A 22,667-nucleotide genomic window follows, 5' to 3' on the forward strand; every position below is an offset into this window, starting at 1 on the left:
AAAAGAAGAAAATATATTTTTAGTTAAAGGTTAAATAGTTGTAGTGCTGATACCTATATACATATTACATTTCCAAACGGTAGCTTTAAAGAAACAAAATGTACTCACCGATGACAACCGTGCAGATCTCCTTGAAGGCTAATGTAAGAAAAGAGAATAATATTACTCAATCAAAGGTGTGTGAAAACATTTTAAAAGGAATTGAATGAGGATGTTTAATTCATCTTCATAATGCAGACAATGGAATATTTCACTATTTCAAGAATGCATTATACTTTTCAACAAATTTAAAATTTTCAGGTTTTTAAGAGCAAATAATGTGATAAAATCAATCACCAGTAATCACTAGTGATGATTTCAATAATGGTGAAGATTGCAACCTGTAGCCTATTCTACAAGAGTGATATTCATGTGTGAGTCTTTGTGTGTGTATCACTTACCTCCTCCTTGACATCTCCATCGGCTCCCTGCAAAATGTATGAAAAAATACCTTACTCAAAATGATTGGAAACAATAGCATGCGTATATAAAACATAATATATATTGCTGAATATTTAAATATTGTCTAAAATGTGTAACTGCAAGTTCACAGAAACTTAGCCGCTTGCAAACATTGGCAATAGCCTACTTTGCCTATACAGCCAGCCTCTTCTCATTCTAGATTTGCGCTTCATGTTCTACGCGTTGAGTAGAAGAAGCAGTGGACCTGTTTTTTTTTTTTCATTGGGACATTAGTCCTCATCTGTTTTCACCAAATGTATTTTAGGGGGAGGGGCAGAATCAACTGTGTTCCGCCCCCTGGCGATAAGAAGGCGCAATAGCACCCATTTAACGCGAACAAAGAAAACATTAAAATGATCATTTTTGCGACGGTCTTAGAATTAAATTATATTGAGGAAGAAAATAAGAGTTTTTACTTTATTTTTCTGTGCCATTTACATGCAGATTTACACGGTCTAACTATCAAAAGGCATCCGTTTTGTTTGGCTGTGTTCGCGATGTGGGTAGGAACTGCAAAGCATGGCTGCTTGTGGTTTCAATAGCATGGAGATCCAGCTTGACTTCAGACCAGACAGAAGATTGTGTGCGCCTCTCAAGAAATCCCTCGAAACATTCTAAATTCGGCGAAATAAGACGCTCTTTGCAAACCAAAAAAATCTAATAATTATATCAAATGATTTTTTTTGCAAGAGTGAACATAAATACATACGTCAAATTTGTATTTAATCTCCGTTGTCTCGAAGGCTTCATAATATCAAGACTGATTTATACAGGGCAAAAAGTATATCCGCATACTGTAATCTAGGCTCTCTACATACCTTTCTCTTGGGCATGTTGGATTTGTAGGTTTTCTTCTTTAATAGAAAGTAAAGATATAGCTATATTTTGTGATTCAGAGTTCACAGTTTGCAGAGACTGGCGTCTTCTTATTAATACTGTAGTAAAGATACAGCACATTAAACCCAGTGGTTGGATGGGGGTGGGGGTAGGTGCGGCTAAATGTTGACTGATGTTATGCTTGGCCAATCAAAGGATGGCACAAGGTGTCACAAAAGAAACAGATTTTCAATGTAGTTCATTTACGCGCGAAATTCCTAGTGAAAGTGAATGACGTGTTTATCATTTGTAACAGTTAGGCCTATTCACGGAGTGGCGCAAGAAAATATAAGAAATCACAGACGTTAATGTTGCAATTCTGCTTGCATTCATGCACTTAGTGTTGTTCAGCCACCATGAGATGAAATCATTAAAATGTTGGAAGACAAAATAGGCTATTCTTAAAAAGAAAAACAATGCCGCCAAATAATCACCCGGATTTTTGATAGGGCTATATTCTCTTACCAGACAGCTTTAGGCCTACATTTGGGTAGCTAGTATGTTGTAAACCTGTTACTGTATTCTCCTTATGTCAGAGCATATGTATATTTGCTTTATTTAGTGTATACTTATTAAAAGTCTTACTTTAAATATATGGGATGCGTGTTTATTAGGCTATGTAAATAGGCGTAAGAAATATGAACGTAGTCAAACGCTTTTGGAAATACGTTTCGAAAGCACTGGGATAGTGTTCCCAATTGTTTTTAGATATCTGATTTCCATCGGTTGTTACATAGAGAGAGAGAGAGAGAGAGAGAGAGAGAGAGAGAGAGAGAGAGAGAGAGAGAGAGAGAGCGAGAGAGAGAGAGAGAACGATATCATTTGGAGACGTTGGTGCAGTGTGCACCGTTCACTTGGTTTTGGGGAGTGAATCAAACAGCCATGGTGATAAAAGTCTTTATAGCATCATCCTCTGGATCGACAGCGGTAAGAAACCTAGAGTATTGAGTAAGCTTGGTAGCCTATTGACTGTTTATGTTCATTTTCTTGGCGAATTCAAATGACATGTATTTGCATGATTAGGTAGGTGTGGCGGGCTCATACGAGTGTGCTATTGCTCTGTTGTAGCTACGCAGATACTATCATATGAATTCGGCTCTATCGAGTATTGAATTAGCGTCAACATAAACTTGCTTTTGAAAGTTCTGCAAGTTGTGCATGGGATGTCCCAAGCGATAGAGTAGAAGCTGGACAGCTGCACAAATACACTAGATTCAATAGGCTTCTCATGCATGACAATGCATATTGTAATGGCCCTAAAACAAGGAGGACCTGCCATTTTGGAGATATTGATTTGTTATGACTATTATTGTATTCATTTGCATAGTGTTAATATAGTATTAGCACAATGCTATGATTGTATTGTATCTAAAATGCAGGTACAACATAGTATAATATAAGAGGATACATAGTCACGTATTTGTCTGTAGGAATAGCAGTCATTTACTCCTGCTCAAACCCATCTGTGTTGGAGTATTTTTATGAGTGAGCATGCAGACAAGAATGTTTAGGTGAAGTACTTGGTGAAACATATCAGATTTTTTCAAGCAACTGTTTTAGTCCAAGTGGTGAGGGTGAGGGGTCAGGCTTAATTAGACTCTCCCAGCAGATGTTGACTCCCTCACCACCACCTTCCTCCATTTTCCTGGCCCACCACTCCTTCCCTACATACTGTAAAACAACACTCCTACTGTTGCCAGGGGGGTTCTGGGCCAGAATAGCTGGACAAGATCAGTCTTTGAGCATCTGAGCTTCATACCTCACCCAATTACAGTACGTCACCCTCTAAAGAATCAGTCAAAAAGCACAATGGTTACAGAACGACTGCCTCAGCCAACCTCTGAATTATCTGGTCTGAAAGACGGATATTATTGCTTACTGTGAATTTGCAAGTCACAACAATGACCATACAGAAATGTTTTATGTATACTTAATTGTAAAGCCAGGCCTCTTTGTGTACAAGAGTTGACAGCATGTTTCATCTATATAATTTGATATCATATTCCAAAGTATTCTTCCTCTAATTCTTAACTAAAGTCATGCAGCACAGTTTAGACAGAACATAAGTGGTAGCATGGGAACACTGGGCTCTCATCCTGCTGCCATATTTGGTCTGTGCCTGACTTCTTAGCTGATCCTGGTTGTGGAGAGGCCTTATTGGGTCTGTCTTAGTCCTCAGGCTCTTATGTAGAATGCAGCCGGCAGCAGAGGCTCTGCAAAGTGATTAGAGACTTTTCACCCCATACGCCACCCAAACTATATTATTATTATATCATTATTACAACAACTCATAGTATATCTATATCCCCTCTCTGCCTGTAGATTAAGAAGCAGCAGCAAGACATAATGGGTTTCCTTACTGTCAACAAGATTGACTTTGAGGAGTGTGACATCGTCACTAGTGAAGACAACAGGAAGTGGATGAGGGAGAACGTACCTGAAGACTTCAGACCAATAACGGGTGTCCCCCTGCCTCCACAGATATTTAATGAAGAACAATACTGTGGGGTGAGTGTTGTACTGTACTGACCCCATCACTGTGTAGTGAAGCTTACTGCCTGGAACTGATGATGAGAGGTCAAAGGACAGTAGGCTTGCAACTGCATAGTGAGTGCCTGGTTAATATTTATTCTGTTCTAATTGAAAGTACACATTCTCAACATACTCCGTGAGAATATTACAACCTTCTGTAACAATTTGTGTGATAACCTAATGAAACGTACTTAGTGAGACCGCTTCCCTTGTATTGTCATTACAGAACTATGAGGCCTTCTTTGATGCCCGTGAGGAGCACGCAGTGTATGCCTTTTTGGGCCTAACAGCCCCTCTAGGCTCCAAGGTAAAGACAATGGTCTTATGGACATACTCAGTCTGTCAAAACCACAGGTGACCAGTCCGTTTACTTTTAATTGATTGCTTGTTGTTTTGAAGTGAACCTTACAGTGCTGATTGTAGCTTACAAAATAAAAGATGGTCCTAAATTGCCCCCTGGCCCTAGCTGTATACAGCCATTATAAAATGACTGGAATGCTATTTTTGGCCAATGGGTATGTGTGGCCTAATTAACTGTTCTATCGGGTTGAGGGAAGAGCGTCACGTAAGAGTAATGACATCTGACGTAAGACAATGATATTCAACCACACAGTTAGACTACAACACAATCAGTGTATAAGTTACATTTGTCCCAAAATAAGCTCAAAAGCATGTGACTAACACTCATGATATATTATGAAATGTAAATTCATGTTCTGGAGGAAGGTTTTTGTGGCATGTTATTATGCAATTCATCTCCATGTGTTGAACACGTGTTTAGTATCTGGTTCAACTGGCTTTAGCTGTATATTTAGATTTCTACCTGTTGTACTTCTCTCTGAGGTCTCAGAATGTATCTTAAATGGCCATTATGCAATGACTGAGTTTTAAAGCGGCAATCAGCAGTTGCAACATTAACTTATTGTTCTCCCCTCCACTGATTCGGTAGAAAGCAGAGGGATGGAGCTAGAAAAATATAACCACCCTCAATTTCATAGACAGTAGTATGGATGCAATGACTGACAATCCATGATATAAAAATCATAGTTTTAACCATGTTTTGAGGCTATATAGTGTTTACTTTCTTTACAAACATTGGAGTAAAACACGCTTATATTTTGGGATCTGATGGGGTACAACAATTGATCTAAGCTCATTTATATACATTATAATCTTCAAAAATCAACAGGTACATATAATTAATTTAGAAGTCCAAAAATGGATGTAGCAAATGCAGATTGCCCCTTTAATGATATTTTGCTTTTTGTCCAGGAAAATATAAATACCTCACAAAAGAGGCATGCAATACAAATTGATTCGTAATAACAAAGTAGTTATTGATTCACAATAACATTGTTGATCCTACAGGGACAGAGTAGTTGTGAGTAGTTCATTGTAAGATATCCATGTTACTTCCAATTCCCAGGCAGTGTTTCCTCTTACCATGTATTTCACAGCTCTGCTGCACAATATAGAGGCAATGAATGCTGACCTGCTTTTAAGCAGCAGGTCGAGACTGTTCTGTTGACTACTGTACTATATCATTACAACACTTACACACAATTGTGTTTTTTAAATGACATGAACCTTTTGGTGGAAGCATAATTGCAGTTGGTCTCAACCCTGGTTTTGTATCATTTTCTTAGCACTGTTTTCATACCACCCACAGGAAGCAGAGGCCTTGGCCAGACAGGAGCAACAGTAGCCATATGGTTTTGGTTAGCGGACCACAGTGCCCTCTCCTGGCGTCTTCCAGTCAGCTCTACAGCAGCCTGCCAGTGCTCGTCTGGAACACGTCTTCTCAGACCAATCATAGAGCTTTATTTTGTTGTAAAATGTAACCAGTCTGGTATCAAATTGACCAACGGAGCATGGCCAAATGTTGTGTTGTATGACAATGTATTTAATGTGATAACCTTGTAATGTTTCAATAGTTCAAGTCAATGATGGGCAGTATCCAGTGTTCAATATGATTTTGAAATCAAGGCAGAATGAGTTCCCAAATAATAGGCATTTAGTAGATCATATAGACATGCTTTACACATTTGAGAATATTTAATTCAATGAGATATTTTTCAACTTTGATAATAAAATAGTGTTACTTCACTACTCAGTCTATCTTATTCTTTACCAGTTTCCTTGTTATTCTTGTAGCACAATGGTGTTGCCGGAATACAGATAGTTTCCGTCCACCTCTGAGTACATTGACTTCAATACAAAACCTAAGTGGCTCATGGTTCTCACCCTCTTCCATAGACGTACACAGTAATTATGACAACTTCCGGAACAAGTCCTCCAACCTATCAGAGCTCTTGTTGTCCACCCAATCAAAGGATCAGAGAATGAATCTAGTACTGAAAGCATTAGCTACAGTTAGCTTGCACTGCAGTGCATAAAATGTGGTGTGAAGTTGATTCAAAGAGAGAAAGACTATAGTTGAACAGTTTTGAACAAATTAATTTCTTTAAATTTAAGTAGAAGCAAGAGAGAGCAACAGCTAGCTATATTTTGTAGTATTTAAAAAAAAAACTTTCACTTAGCTAGCGAATGCAGCTAGCTCGTTTAGCCTACTCAAACACCCGGCTCAAACAGGAATGCTATGTTAGCTAGCAGGCTATGGCTATCCAACACTGGAACTCTTCCAAGTCCAAGCATTTTATTTGATTTATTTCCACCGGGGCCTGCCGGTGTAACTGCTAAATTGCTTTCTGACTGTACTGCATTATCATAGCGGGTTTACTAACACCTTAGTTCTAGTAGCTATATTGACTATGTGGTCCTGTGTAGCTCAGTTGGTAGAGCATGGCGCTTGTAACGCCAGGGTAGTGGGTTCGATCCCCGGGACCACCCATACGTAGAATGTATGCACACATGACTGTAAGTCGCTTTGGATAAAAGCGTCTGCTAAATGGCAAATATAATTAACCATAATGCAATGACTATGACTTTAGCTAATATGGTGACAGCGATGTAGGCTCTGTGTAGTGGTTATGATATTAAGGTTTGCCTTGGAAAGGTTTTTTAGCCTGGTCACAGAGCTGATTTGTTGTGCACTGAAGTCCACAAACGAAGGGAAAAGGTGAGAGGAGGAGAGCGCGTTGATGCGAGAAAGAATTATGTGGTCATGCTGTTTGTATGTGGCTGCTATGAAAGTGAACTGTGTTATCCATGTGATCAGGGGTTTATTCATTCTGTCGATTCTGTTGAAAAACGTTTCTTAAACGGAACCAAACGGGCTAAACATACCTGAATTTGTCCAACAGAAACTGTCATTTGTAACTGTTGGACTAATGATTACACCCTAGATCAGCTAGATGCAGGTAAGAGTGTGCAAAGTGTTGTTAAATGTGTCATTGTCTGTCACCTTTATTAGTATTGTTTTAAATCTTGGCCTGTGCACCTACATTGTAAACTTTCATAGGCTACGTTGTAGCAACCTCATGATGGATGTATGGAAAATTCCAGCATCATGTAGTAGCCTAAACCTATTGATGTTACACTGAGCTGCGTGAATGGAATATGAATGGCAGTCATCCAATATGCTGTAAAATAAATAAGGCCATGCTCATAAAAAAAAATATTGTCCTCCCTCACCTTAAATGGCACCGACCGCCACCCCGTCACATATTGTTTCAGTTCTCCTTACATTCTAAAACTGATGTGTCACATCACAGAAGGCAGCAGCTGAAGAGCAGGGGTAGTGAGTGTTCTCACTTTATTTCTGACATACTTCCTGTTTTAAACATTTGCTACTCAGATGCTCAATACAAATAGGGACTGCACAATACCGTAGCTGCTTACTAGTCAGAGACATCTATAGCTAACTTGTAAACCTTGTATTAGTGGACAGACTGAAGAAAACATCATCTATTGTAAAAACAGGTAGGGATATTCTCAGTACCTGTCCTGTGTTTTATACTATTTATGTTTTATGTGACCTGGTAAGAGAATCTGAGTATTTATGTATATTTCGAGCCTGATAAGCTAATGTCATGGTAGCATAATACTTTGCGGTGGAACCAGATTAATGCTAGTTCTGGAATAAAATCTGTGGAAATACACAATTGAAAGTGCTAGTTGGTGTGGTTTGCTGCTATGTTGTGTTGAGATAATATGCACTGTTGTGTAGTGGTTGCCATGTTGGGAGAAGCCTTCATCAGAGTCTTCAGGTACAGGAAAGAGGATTGTGATTGTGATTCCACAAAGGCTCAGGAACGGCCACCACACCCTGCTCCCAATATCGTTCTGAACCAAGGTTCAATGTTAAGTAAGCATTTTGGATTTGTCTGAAATACTGCATGCCTCGCTGGATCCGTTGGCTATGCTGCATTTTAGAAGGCTCATATGAGATTAAGCGCATCCAGGCATGTGTACAATGTTGAATAATTTCATTCATTTTTGTTTGAATACTTCAAATTAAGAAATGTGCTTCTGGTGTGTGGGCTGCACAGGAAACATGGATGGCCTGGTGCAGTCTGGTCCTAGAGCGACAACCAGGCCCAGTGATGCCCTCACCATCCCCAATAGCCACAGTGACGACTATGGTGACCTGGAGCTCTATCGCTCCTGGTGCTGCACCACCTTCTGCAAAGACTACCCCGACCTGCAGCTCAGAGGGGACCATGTGGGAAACAGGAGTTCAATGAGCCTGCGGCTGGAGAGTGAGGTGTTCCAAGGGCCACTTCTTCAATCTCAGGACCTGGGAGAGCTGGAGTCCTTGGAACCCACAGGGCCTGTGGAGCCTGGGGTACAGGTGGAGTTCCAGACCCTGCAGGATGAGAGTAACCTGGTCATAGACAGCAGCATCATCACCCTGAACAGGGAACCTCTGTCCAACTCCATGCTGAACGGCTACCTGGAGAGTAAGCTGCTGGAGGTGTACAGACAGCATATGCAGGACAGCCTGGCCCGGGGCAGCTCTCCCCTGGTCCAGACCCCTCCTCAGGGCCTGGTACCAGAACCAGTGAAGCAGCTCAGCCAGTATCTCTGTCAGGACCACGGCCTAGACTCCAGTACGGCGCAGAGCATCGTCATCCACTACCTCAGCACCTGCACCGTGGCCAGCTCCAACTTCAGCTCTCCCGACCTGCGCATCTCCAACCTACGCATCCCCAACCCTGAGCCCAGGAAGAAGCCCACCTGACTGAAACCAGCAGTATTTCTACTTTATCTGCCAACTCTAATGTACTTGACAATGCTAAAGCATTCCACCTAATCTATACTTGGTGGTCAGTTGTATTGCATTCAAGTGGAAAATTCAATTGATAATTCGGAAGGATATCCCCTCATTTTGCTGATTTGTTGAAAGAAATATCTTTAGAAAATGTCACAATGTCCAAAATATTTACTACATAAATGCAACCAGTTGCTATATTGTCATGCTTGGGTGCCTGAGACAATGTCAAGCTTTCGAGTTTAAAGACAAAGAGTAGAAAAACAGGGAACTGTGAAGAATTCTTGTAAAGAATCTTGTTTCTGAGAAATGATTCCTCACAGATACTGCTGATTTGAAATGATATTGTTTTAAACACAGATTTACAAAACGCCAAAAGAAAAAAATATTTTCCTAACTTGGTTGTCAAAGCAGAAAAATATTGCCACCTGCTGTCATACAAAAGCATTGCATGTTTACTGCAAGTGTCACATTGCATTTTGACAAGAAAGATATTACACAACATCTGTGCCAGATAAACATATCATGCTGTGCCACATTTCTAATGCGTTTGAATCTTGAATAAATAATAAATATTAATATGCTAAAGAACTGAGTTATTGCAGTCATGTCTTGTGGAGAATAAACTGTATTGGCCATTGGAATGGGGGTTGCAATTGACTATAATATACACTTACTGGTTTAGCCATGGTGGGTTTATATTTTGCCTGAGTGAGCCTCTTGATCTTAATTTGTAAAATATCTATCTGGATTACTGGCATGACATGTGGGTAGGTTCATTTCAGAATTCTCAGCAGGGATGTATGGCTGTCAGGGTTTACGTGAGTGTGACTATGTGATAGCATGTGTTAGGTATGCATGCATTTTTCTTTCAGTTGGGTGCATCTAATGTGTAAAACAGTATTGAACAACATTAAGCACATGTTTAGTCTAGGGGTAGGCTATGATGGACAATCTGGACATTGCTGGTGATCATAGTGGCATGCTGCTTGGGAACTAGACTGAGAGGATTAACAGTAAACCAGTGTGTGTCAGGAGTGAGAGCCAATGCCACCACTTCACACCCTGTCGGGAGCCACTGGGTCATACAGCAGCCATGCCAAGGACTATTAGCATGGCACTGTTGGAGCAGCAGAGGAGAGGGTAATGGTTAGGGAGAGTGGTGGCCATGTTTGTGTGTGTATGTGTGGGTGTGTGAGAGAGAGTGTGTGGGTGTGTGAGAGTGTGTGTGTGTGTGTGTGTGTGTGTGTGTGTGTGTGTGTGTGTGTGTGTGTGTGTGTGTGTGTGTGTGTGTGTGTGTGTGTGTGTGTGTGTGTGTGTGTGTGTGTGTGTGTGACTATTCCCATGCCTCTGATCATTTTCCATAAGAAAACGTTGAGGTTTATTCCATTTATCACCATGAAGTGAAACCTATGGGGAGACTTGAATAAAGATACAAGAAATGGCCAGATCTTCAAAGAGTCAGTAACAGGCTTAGCAGGTACAGTATTAGGTAAAGATGTGTCATCATGCTGCCCAGCATAGCAAGGACTGAATTATTAACCATATCATAGTGGGACACAGGCTCACACAGTGTGCACACACCATAAATAGTTGATTGTAGTTGTAATGGTGACTATTGACTATAGCTTAATAATTATGTACTACATTTATTTTCCTAATAATTAAGCATGGGGACATCAGAAAGAAGTGATTAATTAGCACACATCCCACCATTTGTCATGATGTGATGTGGTTTTACAGCAACTGAGGTATCTTGTAACTAACTTTAAAAAACAACTTGGACAATCAATCGTTTTTCATGTTTTGTTTAATAATTATTTCAATTTAGAATCGTTACTTTAATTGCAGGGTGACCCAGTTTCATATGGTTTCCCCCCATACTGTATCCATACAGGCCTGATGCAGGCATCACTAGTTTTCTATTGGTTAAAACACAATAGATTCGTTTCGGTTCCAACTCAAATGGGCTGGAAATGACGTCAGTTAAGGAGGTGAACATATTTCTGATAATAACGGTATTATAAGTGGAGATATTATATTTAACAGAAATGTCCAATCGAAATATAATGCATCACGCTCAGCTGCCATTGCTTCTCTATAAAGTCGTCAGGTAATTATGTATTATTGCACCATTCCTTCTGTCTCTGGAAAAAAAGCATGTGATGCTGCGGTGTGCAGGGGAGGGAGGGAGGGGTTGCAAGACTTTCTCACTCAGAGAGACTCGCTTCTCCACACAGTGGTCGGCAGGTACTTGTGTGTGTGTGTGTGTGTGTGTGTGTGTGTGTGAGAGAGAGAGAGAGAGAGAGAGAGAGAGAGAGAGAGAGAGAGAGAGAGAGAGAGAGAGAGAGAGAGAGAGAGAGAGAGAGAGCGAGAGAGAGCGAGAGAGAGAGAGATGGGCGGGGGAGTCGTTTCTGTGAGCGCGTGGACTGCACCATCGCATTCCTTACCCAGGATACTGTCACCAGCCATGCCTTTACCCAGTAAGGTGCACCTGTGCTTTGTGTTTTCTTGTATACCGATACAACATTTCTGATTTTAACACGATTTTCACGCTCGATCAAGTCCTCGTTTGAAGGATTTAAAGACATCGATGATGGCTCTGGTGATGGAACCTATAAGCAAATGGACACCCAAGCAAGTGCTGGATTGGATGAAAGGTAATGCTTATACAACATGTTTATTTTAATTTGCTTGACAGAGTACATTTAGAAACGACTAACAGTGATATGTGCACATTTTTTCTATTTTCTCTAAACGACTGGTTCAATGGAGGTGTTATGAGCTAAAACGGTGCTATTCCTTGCATTGAAACATTGAACGTGTGCCATTTTGTGTATCCAACCCAGATGGAAGCGCTATTTAGTGTAATTATCACCCTGGCCTGATAGGCTACGCATTTCTAGACAACCAACCAGATACTGAGACCAACGCATTAGGTGTAAAACAATCAGTTGACCTATATGATGTTCACATTTAGATTACCTCATACCATAAACACAGGTGCTCTCTCTGTCTCTCTCTCTCACTCTCACCCACTCTCTCTTTCAAACACACACACACACACACACACACACACACACACACACACACACACACACACACACACACACACACACACACACACACACACACACACACACACACACACACACACACACACACACACACACACACACACACACACACACACACACACACACAGGTTGAAGAAGTATTGGCAACAATTGAGTTATTCCCAAAACTAGAACCATGGACATCTGATATTGTGTTGACCTAGACAATGATTCACATTGATACTGCAATTCAGCATTGTGGATATGGATAGGGAACATATTGCAGGTTGCAAGGTAATTGCAAGTTAACTGTACAGCAGCTTTTGCAACACTGTAGTCAATTTGATCTTTTAGATATGCTGTTATACTGAATTCAAAATGGTTGGCGTTATGCTGTTCAGTATGTATTAAAGATGCCTTATGATCAAGAGTATTAGTCAAATTCTCCACTATCTGCCATAACATTAAGATTTTTATGAGAGAAAACATACTTACCTATAGTTGTTTTTCTTATTGTGTTGGCCAACAGTACAGCTGAGGTGAAATAACACTTAGGTAAGACCAAATGGATGACAAAATGATTGTTGCGCTATATTACCTGCCATAAACAAATTGTGGGCACCGTTACTTTAGTAGTGGCAGACTTCTGTCATTCAGAAGGCGAGACGCTGACTGACAACAAATTCTTTATTTTCAGCCTTCATTTAGAAAAAAAATAGGATGAGGAGCTGAATGCTTATCTAAATGTTTAAATAATGTTCCAAATAAAGACCTAGTTACTGTAACATCCGAGCACAGGTTTGATTTAATAACTTTCTCTCTCACCAGGGCACAGGGATTTATTTTAGGTCTACTATCATCCAACTATAGGAGCTATGATGTGTCAACACAGACATGGTTTATGTTTTCCCACGTACTGTACACAATAGTTTATGCCAGCCAAGTGTCAGTCCAGAAGTGCACAGCCGTGCTTGCCTCTGGCGCCACTGTCACAGATGTGTCTCCAGCCTTCGCACCAAGGGCAGGGCTCGCCTACGGCACAACTTCTGTGCAGCTGATACACAACACAACTAGGAACTTCAGTTCAGTCTCAAATCCTCCACACCAAACACCATGGGAAGTGCATAGACAAGTGACATATACAGTGCCTTCCGAAAGTATTCAGCCCCCTTGAACTTTGCGACCTTTTGCCACATTTCAGGCTTCAAACATAAAGATATAAAACTGTATTTTTTTTGTGAAGAATCAACAACAAGTGGGACACAATCATGAAGTGGAACGACATTTATTTGATATTTCAAACTTTTTTAGCAAATCAAAAACTGAAAAATTGGGCGTGCAAAATTATTCAGCCCCTTTACTTTCAGTGCAGTAAACTCTCTCCAGAAGTTCAGTGAGGATCTCTGAATGATCCAATGTTGACCTAAATGACTAATGATGATAAATACAATCCACCTGTGTGTAATCAAGTCTCCGTATAAATGCACCTGCACTGTGATAGTCTCAGAGGTCCGTTAAAAGCACAGAGAGCATTATGAAGAACAAGGAACACACCAGGCAGGTCCGAGATACTGTTGTGAAGAAGTTTAAAGCCGGATTTGGATACAAAAATATTTCCCAAGCTTTAAACATCCCAAGGAGCACTGTGCAAGCGATAATATTGAAATGGAAGGAGTATCAGACCACTGCAAATCTACCAAGACCTGGCCGTCCCTCTAAACTTTCAGCTCATACAAGGAGAAGACTGGTCAGAGATGCAGCCAAGAGGCCCATGATCACTCTGGATGAACTGCAGAGATCTACAGCTGAGGTGGGACACTCTGTCCATAGGACAACAATCAGTCGTATATTGCACAAATCTGGCTTTTATGGAAGAGTGGCAAGAAGAAAGCCATTTCTTAAAGATATCCATAAAAAGTGTCGTTTAAAGTTTGCCACAATCCACCTGGGAGACACATCAAACATGTGGAAGAAGGTGCTCTGGTCAGATGAAACCAAAATTGAACTTTTTGGCAACAATGCAAAACGTTATGTTTGGCATAAAAGCAACACAGCTCATCACCCTGAACACACCATCCCCACTGTCAAACATGGTGGTGGCAGCATCATGGTTTGGGCCTGCTTTTCTTCAGCAGGTACAGGGAATATGGTTAAAATTGATGGGAAGATGGATGGAGCCAAATACAGGACCATTCTGGAAGAAAACCTGATGGAGTCTGCAAAAGACCTGAGACTGGGACGGAGATTTGTCTTCCAACAAGACAATGATCCAAAACATAAAGCAAAATCTACAATGGAATGGTTCAAAAATAAACATATCCAGGTGTTAGAATGGCCAAGTCAAAGTCCAGACCTGAATCCTATCGAGAATCTGTGGAAAGAACTGAAAACTGCTGTTCACAAATGCTCTCCATCCAACCTCACTGAGCTCGAGATGTTTTGCAAGGAGGAATGGGAAAAAAAATTCAGTCTCTCGATGTGCAAAACTGATAGAGACATACCCCAAGCGACTTACAGCTGTAATCGCAGCAAAAGGTGGCGCAACAAAGTATTAACTTAAGGGGGCTGAATAATTTTGCACGCCCAATTTTTCCGTTTTTGATTTGTTAACAAAGTTTGAAATATCCAATAAATGTTGTTCCACTTCATGATTGTGTCTCACTTGTTGTTGATTCTTCACAAAAAATACAGTTTTATATCTTTATGTTTGAAGCCTGAAATGTGGCAAAAGGTCGCAAAGTTCAAGGGCGCCGAATGCTTTCGCAAGGCACTGTATGTCATCTGTTGTCATATTAAAGTTGAGACAGAGGATGCTGATAGGACAGTTGAGAAATGTATTTGTGCTGTCACAGCTGTACAGAATATTCACACAGGATGATATTGGTATGCTATTAGTTGCTTTGGCTCTCTTCTTCTTGAGGGGTTCTTGAGAGGTGGTCAGTGGACACAGTCGTAAAGTGAAAGGGGAACTCCACTCAATAGAGACTGTTGCTTCTCACCTGATTTTTCTAAAGGAAATATCATTAGGGCAATAGAGATCCTATAGTTGTGAAAATGTAATTTTATGATTAGAAGTTTGCACTTCTTGTTACAAAGAACAACATCTAAATATTAGGTGTTAACTACACAAGTATGCACACACACCAATGCATCAATTGAGGCATTCAAGAAAAACTAGCACCATGGACAGCGAACCTGCCTTGGTAATGCTGCCTTACATTGATACTACGTTCCAACATTGTGGCTCGAGGTAGAGCAGTTGGCAAGCTAGTTGAACTGTACTGCATCTATTTCATAACAACTATTTGCTGTGTATGAGAGTAGGTTCAATGCCCATGAGAGTAAGAGGGAGGGACTGACCTGTTTTTGAGGGCATTGAGGGCTCAGTATTATTCCCTTGGGTAAAATGTAATTTAGTATGAATATTAGATACTTGTCTTATTTCATTTTGTGATAGGTCTGAGGGCAATAATGAAGTACTGCTGATAATTCACTTCTTCAAGGGGGCTTACCTCTTGGTCACCCGGCAACTGTTGCCATGGAGCCTTGATAGCTAGAGGAAAGCAACAGAATGGAAATCCCACAAGCAGCAAGCTCTCAAATGAAAGCAGCCATTCATGATCATTAAATGGATACATGAACTTGTGCGCACACACATGCACATGCACACGCAAAGAAACACCACACACACACACTTACGCAATCATGCTTTCATAAATTTCACTCCCACGAACATAGGTCATGGGCCTGTCTCAAGGCCACGGACCTGTCTCAAGGCTACGGACCTGTCTGTGTGCTCAGAGAAACAGAGGACTAGGCAGCAGCACACAACACGGCAAGACAAGTGTTTGCCACATACAAATGGGGAACTTAGTTCAGATGATTCACTTGACTATGCAGACTATGCAGAGCCATCTAGATACAGCATATGTCTTTGAATGTACCATCCTTTGATCTACCTAGGCTATGAATGCCTGTGTCCATGGATGTGTGTGTGCTGTGCTGCGGTGTTGACATGGCCCAGCCAGTGTGTGTAATGTGGGTCAGCTCTGTGCTGTGGCCCGCTCCGCTCCGCGGCCGGAGAGGACTCATCTCCCGGGAGCCATGGATGGATGCTGTGGTTGAAAGCCGAGACTCTGCTAGTCTGCTCTGCTACTATCTGGGCTCCTCTCTCTCTCTCTGTCGCTCTCTCTGTGCTGCCTGGACCGCTGTACATGGCTCCAACACAGAATGCTGCAGAGAACTCTGTGTGTCTGTGTGGCTCTGCTGTGCTCTGATAAGGATGGCTTTAATACGATGTGGTGAGAGCAGTTGATCTCCTAGACTATTCCCATTTCTCTCTGCTCTGCTCTGCTCTGTTCTACACAAAGAGCAGGTCAAATGGTAGACTGGATCTGCTCAGTTCTCTGGAGTTGAAAGAAAAGTCTGTTCTCTCTGCTTAGAGGGTAAGAGCACACTCAGGACTTGAAACATGTTTATGGTTGGAAGCATGCTTCTGGTATTATGTAGGAACTAACACACGAAGTGACTGAAATGGAAAATACTTTTTTAGTCGCTCGGGAGTTTGATATGCATCTTTTTTCTTTTTTATTACAGCAATTACTCTGAATCTGCCAGTCACACTGCATGTTATACAGCTCTGTCATATTTATGCCTTTGAAAGGTATATGAACCATCACAACCCACATCCTATACACCTAGCAAATGACTTGGATGTTGACGGTAAAGGGGAAAAATACATACTATTAGAACAAAGGTGTGCTTAATTAACATAGTTTCCCCCCTCATGCTCTCTTGCCTGTCCCCCATGCAGGCCTGGATGACTGTCTGCAGCAGTACATTAAGAACTTTGAGCGGGAGAAGATCAATGGGGAGCAGCTGCTCCACATCACTCACCAGGAGCTGGAGGAGCTGGGGGTCACCCGCATCGGACACCAGGAGCTCATCCTGGAGGCCGTGGACCTACTCTGTGCTCTGGTGAGGAGTCGTTCGAGACATAAAGAGTTGGAGTCAGGAAGGATGGTCAGGAGATAGGGCTGTAGAGAGGTCTGGTGCACAGACATGATGGAATAACTTTACTATCGATGACTTCCTGTGCAACCAAGCCAGTGCAGTCAAGGTGCTCGAACTGGAAGAACAGAGCAGACATGCAGGAGATGTCCAACTAGTTGCCAGATCTGTTTGTGCACCATTTGACAGAAAAGGTATGGCAAGGCATGACAGACAAGATTGAAGTTCAGTAAAAAGTGTCCCTTTATTATAAAAAACAACACGTGTTTCATCTACAGTCGTCATCAATGTTATTTGCTGAGTAGGGGAGGGTCAGGTACAGTGCTCAGTAAACAGGGCTAAAAAGGCTAAGGTGAGAAGCTACGGTGATGATTTGTGTTCGTTGGAGCTGAAGGCTAATTCAGATTCATTGGTGATATATCCTTGTACGAGCAGATAGAGGTGGAGCGGCAGGAGCCTGTGCTGTGTACATCAGTAAGGGTGGCATGAAGTGGGTGTCGTTAGCCTTGGTGTATGATGAGTCATACAGAGAGAGTTAGGCGTGGGCCTGGGAAGAGCCCTGTTAGAGCTAGCTAAGAGCTGTGTATTGATTTGACTGAATCAGAGAGGGGCCACACAGCACACGTCCTCGCTGATGGGCTGGTAATGGATCCATAGGCCTAGAAAGCAGCAGTTGGGAGGGAGTGTGTGTGTGGGGCTGCCTGTGTGTGCGGCGTGTGTGGAGCTAGCTGAGGTTAGTGTATGATTCGCTGTGACAGAGCGGCCCGCAGCAGAGCATCATTAGAGGCTTGGGAAACGTGCCTGGACTGCCTGAAACCCTGTCTGGCCAACATCTCCACACCCACACACATGTAATCTGTGTCTGTTAGTTAGACGGTCCGGTGGGGGCTGCCTGGGTGTGTGTGTGTGTCAGAATTTGATTTGTGTGTGTGTGAATGTTGAGAAGACTGGATTGTTCACATAGGGGGCTATAATGTGGGTGTGCGACTGTGTGTGTTTGAGTGCGTGAACGTGTGTGTGTGTGCATATGCGTTAACACAGTATAGTGTGTCTTCTGCATCTCATCTCCAGCATGGTGATGTGCTGTGATTCTCATTGGCTGCTGGGACATGTCCCCATTGATCCTGGCAGAGTGCATTAGAGCTGAACATTGCGTCACTGCTGAGAGGAGGCTGACATGAGTAATGACTGCACTGGGGGAGAGCTGCAGGTGGAGGGGCCGGGAGGGACAGGACACGCACACACGCCCACTCACTCACACACACACACTCACTCTCACACACACACACACAGCCTTATCACATGGCCCGTCCAAAATGGATGTCAACTGAATAGATGTCAGTCTCTCTGCTCTGCTTGCGAAAGACAAGCCTCTCAACAGATACATTTTAGGAAAGAATCTCTCCTTCGTGGGTTGATTATGTGAGTGTGATGGATTGAAAGAAAATGCTGGCTTAGTGTCAGTGTGACTGCTTACTCACTTTGACATCAAACTGAGGGTTGCTTGTTGCTGGGAGTTAGATAATTGTTCATCAGTCGGCAGTGACCAGACAGACAGAGACAGGGCTCTGCTGCTGAGTTGTAGAGGCAACTGGGGTTTTACTCCCATTACATTACAGCAATCAGAGGAAAGTGTCCTCTCCATGCAGTGAAGCCTCTCTCTGCCTGAATGGCTCACTGGAAGGAGAGAGCAGGGAAATGGCTGAGCTGGTCAGTACTCACCACCACCTAGCAGCATAATAGTGTGTTTCCTCTACAGTGGGTCGACTGCCAAGACAAGGCATTATTATAGTGTTGCTTAGCATATGTTTATGAATGTAAAGTATATTTAATTCTCACCCGCCTTTTGTCTCGTCATCCTCTGCATTGACGTATATAACCGACTAGTGATGGAGAAGCCCCCATAAAGGCTATCAGAAAGCAGCGCATTACTTTGATATTTTTAATGAAGCAAGAGGAAAATCAATAAGGGAAGAAGGAGCTATGGAAACACTGGGCTTGGTGTAATTAAGAGTGACAAAGTCAGGAGTCACCATGGCAACCGGGCTGGCTAAGCTACATAGTCGTGAGTTAGACAGGAAGGAGGCATTTCTCCATGGTGACAGCGATGACTGCTAACAAGACCCACAGAATGAGAGACAGCTATTCACACACAGGCACACATCTCCAACAGACACATCATTGTGAAGAGTTACGTACACACACAACCTACATTCCGGTTAGAGTGGAATACCGCATGATGCTCTGTACACTTTAACCAAAGTGTAGCAGAAGAGTGGTCTTTATAGTGTCTCTGATGAGGCAATCATCCATTTATGTTTACTTGAATAACTTGATCAAAAAGATACAGCTCCATCAACCTGGTTTGGTGGATAAATGAAGAGGTAAAGAGGAGATTATATTACTGGAGGGACTTTTTCTCTATTTATCTCTGTCATTTAGATCTTATATCCACTATAGATTTGCTATAGCACTGTTTTGTATGAGCTTTCAAATACAAGGACCTCACTGGACATAGACGTCAATTCAATGTATAATCCGCGTTGGTTCAACGTAATTTCCTTGAAATGATGTGGAAACAGAGCTGATTCAACGTTGACTGGCACCACAATGTCCATGCAAGTTACTGTTATTTCTCCCTATGTCCACATTTTCTTGACGAATGACATCTTAACTTTAAAGTTAAACACTTCTGGCAGCGTACTGAACCATGAGAGTACTGTACTTTTTGTTCCAGAACTATGGACTGGAGACTGAGAACCTGCGTACCCTATCCCACAAGCTTAATGCTTCAGCAAAGAACCTACAAAACTTCATCACAGGGAGGCGTCGAGGCGGCCATTATGACGGCAGGGCCTCCCGCAGGCTGCCCAACGACTTCCTTACCTCTGTGGTGGACCTTATCGGAGCAGCCAAGAACCTGCTGGCCTGGCTGGACAGGTGGGTGTTACCTCGGGGGAGGGGGGGGGGGGATTATTAGCTAGGTTTCCATCCAATTGGCGACAGGGTTTCATGCGAATATTCTAAAATCTGCGTAAAAACAATATGCGCATTTTCCCACCAGAGATGTGTTTCCATCAAATTGACTTGCTGTGGCTAAAAGGCAGTGCGTGATGACGTAGTGCAAATAAATGAAAAACGTTTGTGGTTAAATTCCCATGTACCGAATAGAAAATACAAGTTAAATGGGTTTCCATCGCATTTTCAACTCTACTAACGGTTTTGTCACAAAAATGTTGCGTTATATAGCGAATGTGCCCACTCTGGTCTTGGTACATGGGCTCTAGCCAACAGCTCGCAGATACAGTGCAGTAAGCCTTCTACATGATGAGATTATTATGGATGAACTAGCAAGATTATTTTTATTTGTCAAATGACAAGAAAAGAAAGAAGTGATACCTGTCTATTCTTTTACGTCAGAGTGATTTTTATTTTTTTTAACCTTTATTTAACCAGGCAAGTCAGTTAAGAACACATTCTTATTTTCAATGACGGCCTGGGAACAGTGGGTTAACTGCCTGTTCAGGGGGCAGAACGACAGATTTGTACCTTGTCAGCTCGGGGGTTTGAACTCGCAACCTTCCGGTTACTAGTCCAACGCTCTGACCACTAGGCTACCCTGCCCTGCCGATTGAAAAAGGGGTCAAGGCATAGGGTGGTTCTGTGTGAGTGGGACTAGTGGGCTCAATAGACTGAATGAGGAGCGAATGTCTTCAACCTTCTATTCAAAGTGGATGACAAAGTCATCCGCAGAGAGGGAGGAGGAGAGGGTGGAGGATTAAACAGGGAGAAGGTGGAAAATAGTTTCTTAGGGCTAGAGGCAGAAGATTGAAATTTAGAGTGATAGAAAGTGGCTTTAGCAGCAGATACAGAGGAAGAGAAGGTAGAGAGGAGGGAGTGAAAGGATGATAGGTCCTCCGGAAATGTTGTTTTCCCACATTTTTGCTCAGCTGCCCGCAGCTCTGTTCTGTAAGCTCGCAATGAGTCAATCAGTCACAGAGCAGGAGGGGAGGGACAAGCCTGCTGGGAGGAAAGGGGAGAGTGCGAGTCATAAGATGCGGAAAGGGAGGAGTGTAGGGTGGAAGAGGCAGAATCAGGAGAAGGATTTAGCAGACGGGCACGATGATAGCATAGAAGATGAGAGAGAGCGAAGATTGGGACAGCACATGACCATCTGGGTAGGAGCTGAGTGGCTTGGGTTGGAGGAAAGGGAGACAGAAAAAGAAACAAAGTAGTGATCAGAGACCTGGATGGGGGTTGCAGTGAGATCAGTAGACAAACAGCCTCTAGTAAAGATGAGGTCAAGTGTATTGCCGGCCTTGTGAGTGGGAGGGAACAGGGAAAGGGTGAGGTCAAAAGAGGCAAGGAGTTGGAAAGAAATGAATCGAAGGTAGACGTCAGGAGGTTGAAGTCACCCAGTACGAAGAGAGGTGAGCCATCATCAGGAAATGAGCTTATCAAGGTGTCAAGCTCATTAAGGAACTCTCTAAGGGTACCTGGTGGGCGATAGATGAAAACAATGTTAAGCTTGAGTGGACAAGTGACAGTGACAGCATGGAATTCAAATGAGATGGATAGGTGAGTGAGGGAAAAATAGAACATCGACCTAGGAGAAATGAGCAGCCCTGTGCCACCACCGCGACGGCCAGATGCTCTCGGACTATGAGAGAACATGTAGTCAGATGAAGAGGGAGCTGCTGGAGTAGCAGTGTTTTCTTGGGTTGAGCCATGTCTCCATCAAATTCTAGGGACTGAATAGGCTGAGATGAACTGTGTTCTTGACCGCAGATCGGCAGTTACAAACGCTGCCAGAGACCAGTAATTCCACATGGGTTGTGCATGCAAGGCACACTGAATTAGAAGGGTTGCAGCCAAGAGGTGGGGAGTGCCTGTAAAGCCTACAAGGAGAGGTTCTACACACAATACCCCATAATGACAAAACAAAAAACAGGTTTTTAGAAATTTTAGCAAATGTATAAATATACAAAAAAATTGAAATATTACATTTACATAGGTATTCAGACCCTTTACTCAGTACTTTCTTGAAGCACATTTGGCAGTGATTACAGCAGCAAGTCTTCTTGGCACACCTGCATTTGGGGAGTTTCTCCATTCTTCTCTGCAGATCCTCTCAAGCTCTGTCAGGTTGGATTGGGAGCATCACTACACAGGCATTTTCAGGTCTCTCCAGAGATATTCGATCGGGTTCAAGTCCATGCTCTGGCTGGGCCACTCAAGGACATTCAGAGACTTGTCCCGAAGCCACTCCTGTGCTGTCTTGGCATTGTCTTGGTTGTGTGCTTAGGTTCACCTTCCAACAGGACAACGACCCTCCACCCTAGTCTGATGTCCTGAGTGCTCTGGAGCAGGTTTTCATCAAGGATCTCTCTGTACTTTGTTTCGTTCATCTTTCCCTCGATCCTGACTAGTCTCCCAGTCTCTGCTGCTGAAAAACATCCCCACAGCATGATGCTGCCACCACCATGCTTCACCGTAGGGATAGAGCCTGGTTTCCTCCA

General features: G+C 42.6%; 4 protein-coding genes across 9 annotated transcripts in view; 3 read left to right on the forward strand and 1 right to left on the reverse strand.

The window, feature by feature from the left end:
* hmgn7 (high mobility group nucleosomal binding domain 7) overlaps positions 1-1,488 on the reverse strand; it is a 3,249-nt gene extending 1,761 nt beyond the window's left edge. Inside the window, exons 1-3 of the mRNA XM_046304097.1 lie at positions 1,320-1,488; positions 441-467; positions 109-138 (exon numbers count right to left, since the gene is read on the reverse strand). Coding sequence (XP_046160053.1) covers positions 109-138; positions 441-467; positions 1,320-1,334 — 72 coding nt within the window. The 5' untranslated portion in view covers positions 1,335-1,488. The remainder of the gene's footprint in view (positions 1-108; positions 139-440; positions 468-1,319) is intronic.
* The window catches only part of LOC123998872 (SH3 domain-binding glutamic acid-rich-like protein), an 11,002-nt gene extending 4,984 nt beyond the window's left edge, over positions 1-6,018 (forward strand). Inside the window, exons 1-4 of one of the 3 annotated variants that reach the window (XM_046304094.1) lie at positions 2,154-2,304; positions 3,700-3,885; positions 4,136-4,263; positions 5,579-6,018. In XM_046304094.1, the coding sequence (XP_046160050.1) occupies positions 2,260-2,304; positions 3,700-3,885; positions 4,136-4,263; positions 5,579-5,750 (531 nt within the window). In that variant the 5' untranslated portion in view covers positions 2,154-2,259 and the 3' untranslated portion in view covers positions 5,751-6,018. Of the gene's footprint in view, positions 1-2,153; positions 2,305-3,699; positions 3,886-4,135; positions 4,264-5,578 lie in introns of those variants that run through there. The other 2 variants (XM_046304096.1, XM_046304095.1) reach the window with 2 other exon arrangements.
* A 786-nt stretch (positions 6,019-6,804) lies between these two features.
* Positions 6,805-9,661, forward strand: LOC123998870 (TLR adapter interacting with SLC15A4 on the lysosome-like). 3 transcript variants are annotated; one of them, XM_046304092.1, is made up of 3 exons: positions 6,812-7,791; positions 8,039-8,176; positions 8,361-9,661. In XM_046304092.1, exons 2-3 carry the CDS (start codon positions 8,047-8,049, stop codon positions 9,050-9,052), a joined length of 822 nt encoding a protein of 273 aa, XP_046160048.1. In that variant the 5' UTR covers positions 6,812-7,791; positions 8,039-8,046; the 3' UTR covers positions 9,053-9,661. The 3 variants fall into 3 exon arrangements, with proteins under 3 accessions (XP_046160049.1, XP_046160048.1, XP_046160047.1); XM_046304093.1 differs by lacking the exon at positions 8,039-8,176 and having other exon boundaries at positions 6,805-7,791; XM_046304091.1 differs by lacking the exon at positions 6,812-7,791 and having other exon boundaries at positions 7,803-8,176.
* Positions 9,662-11,427: 1,766 nt separating this feature from the next.
* LOC123998869 (connector enhancer of kinase suppressor of ras 2-like) overlaps positions 11,428-22,667 on the forward strand; it is a 72,480-nt gene continuing 61,240 nt past the window's right edge. The window contains exons 1-4 of one of the 2 annotated variants that reach the window (XM_046304088.1): positions 11,428-11,565; positions 11,648-11,742; positions 16,952-17,115; positions 19,886-20,088. In XM_046304088.1, the coding sequence (XP_046160044.1) occupies positions 11,676-11,742; positions 16,952-17,115; positions 19,886-20,088 (434 nt within the window). In that variant the 5' untranslated portion in view covers positions 11,428-11,565; positions 11,648-11,675. Of the gene's footprint in view, positions 11,743-16,951; positions 17,116-19,885; positions 20,089-22,667 lie in introns of both variants that reach the window. The other variant, XM_046304089.1, reaches the window with a different exon arrangement.

Source organism: Oncorhynchus gorbuscha, linkage group LG16 (assembly GCF_021184085.1).
Source record: "Oncorhynchus gorbuscha isolate QuinsamMale2020 ecotype Even-year linkage group LG16, OgorEven_v1.0, whole genome shotgun sequence".
NCBI lineage: Eukaryota > Metazoa > Chordata > Actinopteri > Salmoniformes > Salmonidae > Oncorhynchus > Oncorhynchus gorbuscha.

Excerpts from the sequence above, each read along its gene's own strand:
- LOC123998870 (XM_046304091.1), top strand. The coding sequence starts at position 8,023 with ATGCACTGTTGTGTAGTGGTTGCCATGTTGGGAGAAGCCTTCATCAGA. Across the intron at positions 8,177-8,360 it reads GAACCAAGGTTCAATGTTAA|GAAACATGGATGGCCTGGTG; the intron begins GTAAGCATTTTG and ends TGGGCTGCACAG.